Raw genomic sequence first — 7737 nt, forward strand, 5'->3', positions numbered from 1 at the left:
TGTTCCAACTCTTTGTTTTATTTCCTTTAAACATAATCTTCTTTGCATTTTGACTCTTGATTCATTATTTCGAAGTCTGACAGCGTTTTGGGATCTGGGCATGAAGTCCGCAAGCATGTCATGTTATTGAAATCTGCATTTAACAGAACTGAAAAGAGAATAAGAAAAATGACAAGATTAAGAAAAGAGACATTCCTGGACAATGAAATATTAATTTCATTTGATTTTTTGATTTTTCTTTTTCAATTTTGAAGATAGAAGGGTTTACATCGGAAAGTAAGACAATAAAGTAAAACATCCGGATCACACCCTGAGATAATCCGAACGCAGAAAGGACAGCAAGATTGGCTACCGAGACTCCCATCTGATGGGGAACTATCAGGCTTGGCGACCGTTTATTGGCTTTTCTTCAGTTTCGGTCATGGATGCAATGGCCTTCAGTGCCGGATCACATTACTCATCTTCACAAATCATCCCGACTATTGGCCCGATGTTGTGTGCAGGCAACAGATTGTTCATCACATCAGGAGCATCTTCATCTCGAAAAATGATTCTTTCAGCTTCAATCAAATCCTCGACTGCCCTTTTGAGGGTCCAACAGTCCTCTGTACTGTGTCCCACTGCTCCAGAGTGGTATTCACATATAGCATCAGCTCGGTGCGAGGGGGACTCGGGGTTCGGCCGGTTCGGGGCCACTGGCTGCAATAGATTTAGCCTAATTAGCTTTTGGAACACGCTTGAATATGATTCACCAATAGGGGTGAACTGATTCTTTCTGAATGGCTCTTTTGGGCGAGGATTGTATTGGGGATCATTTGGTTGAGGATTATATGGAGCTTGGTAAGGATGGGCATTTCTGGGAAGTGGAGCTCGGTTTTGTGTATAATATTGTGGCCGCGGGTAAGGTTGCGTGTTCATCACCGCATGGGGAGGCAGTGCCACGACATAAGAAGCATCTTGAAGGGGATAATAGTTTGGTGTGACGATAGGAGGCACATATGATTGGCCGAATGACCTGCGGGCCCCCTCGAGCTTGAAACCATCATGACTCCCTCTTCATTCCCATTTCTGTTTATCAAACTCTTCGAACCATTCTGAGCAGACTGTGATGTGGCCTTAAAAGCAGCATGACTCAAGATTCGACCTGTTTTTAAACCGTTCTCAACCATTTCCCCGATTTTGATAGCCTCAGCAAATGGCTTACCCACAGCAGATATCATGTTCTGGAAGTAGTCGGCCTCTTGGGCCGGCAGAAAGACCGTGACCATTTCAATTTCATCCATTGGAGGCTTTACCCTGGAGGCCTGCTCACGCCATTTGACAGCATATTCTCGGAAACTTTCCGAGGATTTCTTCTTTAAGTTTGTCAATGAGTTCCTATCCGGAGCAATATCAATGTTGTACTGGAACTGCCTGACAAAATCTCGAGCAAGATCATCCCAGCTATGCCAGCGGGATGCCAACCAAACTTTCCCAGAAGTAGGCCATGAGGAGTTCTTCCTGTCCACCGGCTCCTCGCAGCTGGTTGCAATATCTCTTGAGGTGAGCAATGGGGTCACCGTGCCCATCATACTTCTCAAATTTTGGGGTTTTAAATCCTAATGGTAGATGCACATGGGGGAACATACATAAGTCGGCATAAGATACACTTTTCTGTCCACTCAAGCCTTGTATGCTTTTAAGACTCTGTTCAATACTCCTCATCTTTCTCGCAATCTCTTCTTGCTTAGGAGTTTTGGTGGTCTTTTCTTGCCCCGCAGTGAACTCATACCGGGGTGGTTGGGAGTAAGTATAAGTGGGAAATTGAGTAGGTTCCATTAGGAAGGAGGGTGTTTGGAAGGTGAAAGCTGATGGGTCAAAACTGGGCCTGGGCAGTGTAGGCTGTGCCGCAGCCGAGCAAGGTGGAGCAGTGAAGATATTTGAAGCTGCACCGAACATTAACACCTGGGGGCGAACCTCAGAAGGTGTTCCCACAAAATGAGCTGAGATAGTTGGGTGTCCTAGTGGTGTATTTGGGTGACTGATCGGGACATTGGAGGTACCGCTTGCTCTAGGAAAGAGTTCGGGGAATCCCGGGATTGCGCTTGGTGGCTCTCTTCCATTTGCCCAAGCATCCCACAGTTCCATGACACGGAGACGCAGGATTCTGTTTTCTTCGGCATCTGCCGATTCTGAAGTTGGGATACTCGAGATCGGACTATCCTCCATGATGGGAATTGTTGGCAGAGTCACTTCTGAAGACATTTCAATGCTTCCTTTCGACCTCGTAAAGTATGGGTGCGAAGCCAGATTACCACAAAAACCAACCACCTAAAAATAAAACCTGGACTGGAATCACAACAACAAAACGATTAGTTTGAAACAAATAACACATAGGTAATCGCACGTTGGGGGTGTGATGCACCTATACAGTTAAATGTGTTTCTACATGTTTGCAACGGTTGCATGTTTCATCCCGGCTTTACTTATTCTTCCCAATTCTTCTTCTTTTTTTGTTTTTGCTTTCAAACTTCCACTCTTTCCTTTTCATTTCTTTTCTTGCTCTCCTTTTCTCATTTTTGTTTTGATTTTTCTTCGGCTCTCTTTTCTTTCTCCTCTTTCTTTTTTTTTGTTTTTTTTTGTTATGGTTGAATCCTATGGAGATTGCCTACGTATCATGACCCCGCATGAATCAGACCGAGCGTAGTTCTGGAAGATAAGTGTAAATAATAAAACATTTTTTGGGATTTTCAAATTTTCATAAAAAGGAATTGCTTTGATTACAATGACTCATCCTAACAGACTCGAAAGGGAAACTAAAAGACTCCAACAGAAAGATGAAAACACAGACTCGAAAATAGACTAAAGACTCCAAAAAGAAATACAGACTCGACTAAAATCATGAATACATCAATGCCTCAAATGCTCCTGGGGCCCGTGGGACATCATTCGGTCTCGCCACGGGCCTATGCGCGAGATCCCCTTACAGCCGCTCCAAATCACTCATTATCTGGCGGACGAATGTCATCACTACAACGAAGAAAGTGGTTCGAGTCATATCCTCACATGCTTGGCATTTCGTGACAATGTAATCGGCAATGGCTCTAACCCTCTCTCGAATTATACCCTTTTCCTGAAGCAGACGCCCGACCTGCTGATTCCTGGCTTCTAACACCTGAGTGTCGTGATGGTTTTGATTTTGCAACTGTTGCATTTCTTCCTCCATCTGAGCCATCAAAGCATAGTAATGTTCTCTATCAGCTTTAAAGTCCTTGGCCTGCTTGGTCATTTTGTTCTCAACGGTGATGACCCTTTTCTTCAACCCCGCGACCTCATCGTCGTATTTCTCTTTTAACTGTTTAAACAGGCGCGCTCATTCTTCCGCATTCTTAGCCAATTTTTTTCGAGCCCTGGCTAGTTCACCCTCTGCTTTGTTCAAATCAAAACCATACTCATCTACCTTCTACCTAAGGTTCTTTATAGACTTTTCATCCTTTGTACTTCTGGCGGGATTTTCGGCTGCTGTTTTCATTTTTTGAATCTGGGCTCGAAGGGCCTCATTTTCTTTGGCTAGCTTTTTCTTTTCACCCTCATCCGCCGTGGCTTGCAAACTATTCTCGGATTGAAGGTCTTTGACTTGCTTTTCTAGCCTGCTTATGGTGGCCCTGTACTCATTCTCCTTGGCCAACCAAGCCCACTGTTCTTGCGACGCCTCAACGAATTCCTGAATGTGAGGCTTTTTGGCTGGTCTTTCTGGTTCGGCCCTTGCAGTGTTCTTCTTTCTATACCAGGCAAGATAGGCGGGTGAGACCTCGCCTCTAGATAGGTCACGCACTCGAGTGGTTGCTGTCAAATACTGGCACTCGTTCCAAATAGAACGAACTGTTTCTTCATGAAATTGGCCGTCGGAGCTAACCTCGACCGCATAAACACTAAGATATTCATCTGGGTGCATCACCTGACACCTTCCCAACTGTCTCATTACCCAGTATGGAGCGTAAGGCTGAATGCCTCGAAGACCCATTAGGAGGAAGTAAGGACCAGTGGCGGGCATATACACAATTTCTTCAACAGGAAGCCAACCTAATGTCCATTCTATTTGCCTCGCAGTGATGGAGCGAAGGCGGGATACCCAATCTCCAAACCCCTCTGGTAACTTGAACCTTGACATCCTTGTGTTGAACTCTTCAATGCAACTTTTCTCTGCGGACCCATAACTCATATACTGAGGGCGGTGACACAGGTGTTCGATCATCCACATTTGTAGTAGCAAATTGCATCCCTCGAAGAAATCTGCCCCAACTTTACAAGATGTGAGAGCTCGGTATATCTCAGATACTATCATAGGAGCAAGGGTGCTCTTGGCATTGGTAATCAAGACTTTGACGACTCCAGCCACCCGCAGATCGATATTCCCATCTTTCCGGGGAAACATCACGAGGCCTAAGAAAGCTACCATGAAAGCGAAACGCCTATGCTCATCCCATTTTGCTCGGTTCCCTTTGCTACAAACCCCGCTTTCCGGGTTGTTGAATCCTCCTACATGCCCGTATCTCTGGTATATAAACCGTAGAGTGGAAAAACCGTCCTCCAACTTGGAGTACGAGACTCTTGCTTATCTTTAGCAAATCCATGAACTTGTGAGAGTTAACGGCTCTTGGAGCGATCAGATACTTATGCCTCAGACCTTCAGTACTTCCCATATAACCTGCTATCTCTTCCAAGGTGGGTGTGAGTTCGAAATCCGAGAAATGCAAGACGTTGTGAGCTGGGTCCCAAAACGTAACCAACGCCTTTATGATGTCTCCTCTAGGCCTTATCTTCAACAATCCGGTGAGACCTCCCAAATGTAGATTGACCTTATCTTGCTCTGATTTACCCAGATCCTCCCACCACATATGCAACTCCAAAGGGATCTTGTTCATGACTGTTATTGGCAAACTTTGACTCGTGCTCATTCTGCACATTTATTAGGGTGATTAAGCAAAAAAAAAAAAAATCAAGACTCATTTGACTCAAAAACAAAGTTAACACTATTTTTTTCTTCAAATCAAAAATGAAAACCCGATTTTGCAAATACGGCCTTTCAGCACCTCGAGGACGAAGATTTTAAGGCTGTGTTGGCTACCCGGCCAAAACCTTGAAAAATGACCAAAGGCGGCTGTTCTTGCAAAAGCAACCTTCCGGCGCCCTTTTGGGGACATTCGGCTATTTTTGAAAAGAATGGCATCACCTTAATTATTTTCAAATAAAAATAAAACTTTTGTTCTTTTTGGGCTATTTTTGCAAAAAAGGAAGTTGGACCCGATGGGGGTTGCCTACGTATCCCACATCCGGTGAGAATCAAACTGGTGTAGTTCGGGCATATTTGACAAAATAAAACCAACTATTTTTGAAAACAAGATTTCGACAGAGTTTCAGTATATATTTGGACATTGGTTTTCAAAACAGGTAATTACCTCCCTTAGCCCTCACACTGCTATTTTCTTTTCCAAACTCTCTCCTTTTATTCAAAAGCAGGTCAGCATGCAAATTCGAAGCAAATAAATGCACAAGTAGCAAGTAAGATGCATCAGGATGGTCTTTTCATTTTTGGTACACCTGTCCTAGACAGACCCAACCCCTGTGTTGAGTCTCCAAAGTCAAATGCACATGATGCAGATAAGCAATCCTACTAGGGATCTGGCATGAGGCTGAGTTATTCTAGGTTTAAAACCTGGGTATATTGTTCTAGACCTGGCATACCCGAGCCGACAACTCGAGCCGAGGGGGTCTGCGTACCGGTAACTAAAAGATCATCCGGCTTTGCAACTTGTCCGAACCTCGTTCTATTTGGGATATGACATTAACACAAAGAAGTCACGACCAGCGTGCACTCCTCAGGAGAAAGAAGAGAGGGGTTTCGTAGCAGTTTATATATACAGTTCAGATAATATCAAAGCGGTAAAAGCAACATTTAGCACATTAGGCCCACACATGTAATAAAATCAAATAATAAATAAAGCCAAATATAACAATTCATCTAAGCTCGAATTCTGAACCCTGAACCAGAAGTTCTGGGTTCTTATCCCCAGTAGAGTCGCCAGAGCTGTCACACCTCCTTTTTTACACACCACCCCGAAGGATAGTATATAAGGGAGTTTTTCCACTTTAAGTGACATTATCCGAAATGGGATTATTTATTTATCAGAGTCGCCACTTGGGATAGTTTATTTGGTGTCCCAAGTCACCGGTTTATTTTAAATCCCAAATCGAGAAAATTGCGACTTTCCTTTTGAAGTCTGCGAACCAGAAATTCTAAATAAGGAATTCTGTTAACCCGAGGGAAGGTGTTAGGAACCCCGGATTTCGTGGTTCTAGCACGGTCACTTAAACGATTATAATTGGCCCATTATCTGATTTTAATACATGTTTTAGCCTCTGGTACAATTTTAAACCTTTAACCGCTTTTATTTATTTTTTAAAGAAAATTGCAACGTCATTTAAAATATGTCTTGAACCACGTCACATACATGCACCTGCAGTCCGCAACGCATTTTATATAACATTGTTGAGATTTGGATTTGGGTCACATAAATGTGCACCCGAGTTTAGGAAGGTAAATTATTAAAATAACGCGCCTAAAGCAACTACGCATTTTCAACTTTGCGAGGGCCATGAAAATTCGCTAAATGGCACGCCTCGATTTCTAAGGATAGACAAGATTAATTAAACGAGGGCCATGCAATTGAGATTTTGTTCGGCACGGCGCACCTCAATTCCAATTTTTAAAAGGAAATTCAAACTAAGCTTTGGGGGAGGGGGGAATAAGCTATTTGTGTTATCTAATATGGTTCACCCCAATTATTAAAGAAGTCTAGTTAATTAGCTAAAGGCTTAACGCGATTTGAGATTAATCTAGGCAAACAAATAATTTAACCTCAAGAATCAGCAGAATAAATGATCCAGCGTTTGGTTATGCGCAAAGCCCAGTTAACAAGAGGCCCAAATCAGCCTTCTGTGAGCTTGCATATCAAAAACAAAAAGGGCAAAGGCTTAAATGAAGCCTGTAACGCGTCCTGGACGCGAAGAAGACGTTGGGCCAATATTAAAGGCCCAATTGCCAAATCTAGCACCAAATTATAGTCATGCTCATTGCTTTAAATTAGAATCAAATGCTGTTTTGTAGACCAGCACCAAAACGTGTACACAAACATTCCTCAAAGTCATGAGAACCAAGTACACAAATATTTGGACTCCCTAGTAGAACAAACGCCTAAGCCCGATTTCATTCATTAATCCAATCCAAAAATATTTAAACAAACAATTGACAACGTTTTAAGAAATCTGAAAAGAAAAACCCCACACCATGACTCTGAATTCTCTTTTAAAAGCAGTCCTTGAAACTATAAAGTAAAAGATTCATTTCAAACACTCGTACAATACACAATGTTCATGGCAAGGAAGATATCTCACAGTATCTTTCAACAGAACACATCGTCATCTTTTAACATTAGCCTCTTTACAACTAGCTCTAACATGAGATTAATACCAAACCAAGTAACCTTGAATGATACCGCCAAAACTAAAGGACACTGAAGATAACATGCTTTTCGAATGAGTCTTTTATCTACAGTATCTTAAACACTCCCCAAATTGAATGCAGGAACAACAAATCCCATCCTCAAATAGGTAGAGGGTATCTGCTCCGCAGCTCCCGCTCGGTCTCCCAGGTAGCCTCCTCCACGGGCCGACCTCTCCACTGCACTTTCATCGAAG

At 43.0% G+C, this 7737-nt stretch overlaps 1 protein-coding gene across 1 annotated transcript; it reads right to left on the minus strand.

Annotated features, from left to right (window-relative positions):
- Positions 1-3442: 3442 nt before the first annotated feature.
- LOC109221342 lies at positions 3443-4904 on the minus strand. Its single transcript, XM_019385817.1, has 2 exons — positions 4584-4904; positions 3443-4534 (listed from the first exon to the last, which is right to left on the minus strand). The coding sequence occupies exons 1-2, from the start codon at positions 4902-4904 to the stop codon at positions 3443-3445; spliced, it is 1413 nt and encodes a 470-aa protein (XP_019241362.1).
- Between the last annotated feature and the right edge of the window lie 2833 nt (positions 4905-7737).

The sequence above is a fragment of the Nicotiana attenuata genome, unplaced genomic scaffold (assembly GCF_001879085.1).
Source record: "Nicotiana attenuata strain UT unplaced genomic scaffold, NIATTr2, whole genome shotgun sequence".
NCBI classification, from domain to species: Eukaryota; Viridiplantae; Streptophyta; class Magnoliopsida; order Solanales; family Solanaceae; genus Nicotiana; species Nicotiana attenuata.

Excerpts from the sequence above, each read along its gene's own strand:
- LOC109221342 (XM_019385817.1), bottom strand. The coding sequence starts at position 4,904 with ATGAACAAGATCCCTTTGGAGTTGCATATGTGGTGGGAGGATCTGGGT. Across the intron at positions 4,535-4,583 it reads TAAAGATAAGCAAGAGTCTC|AGATACGGGCATGTAGGAGG; the intron begins GTACTCCAAGTT and ends TTTATATACCAG.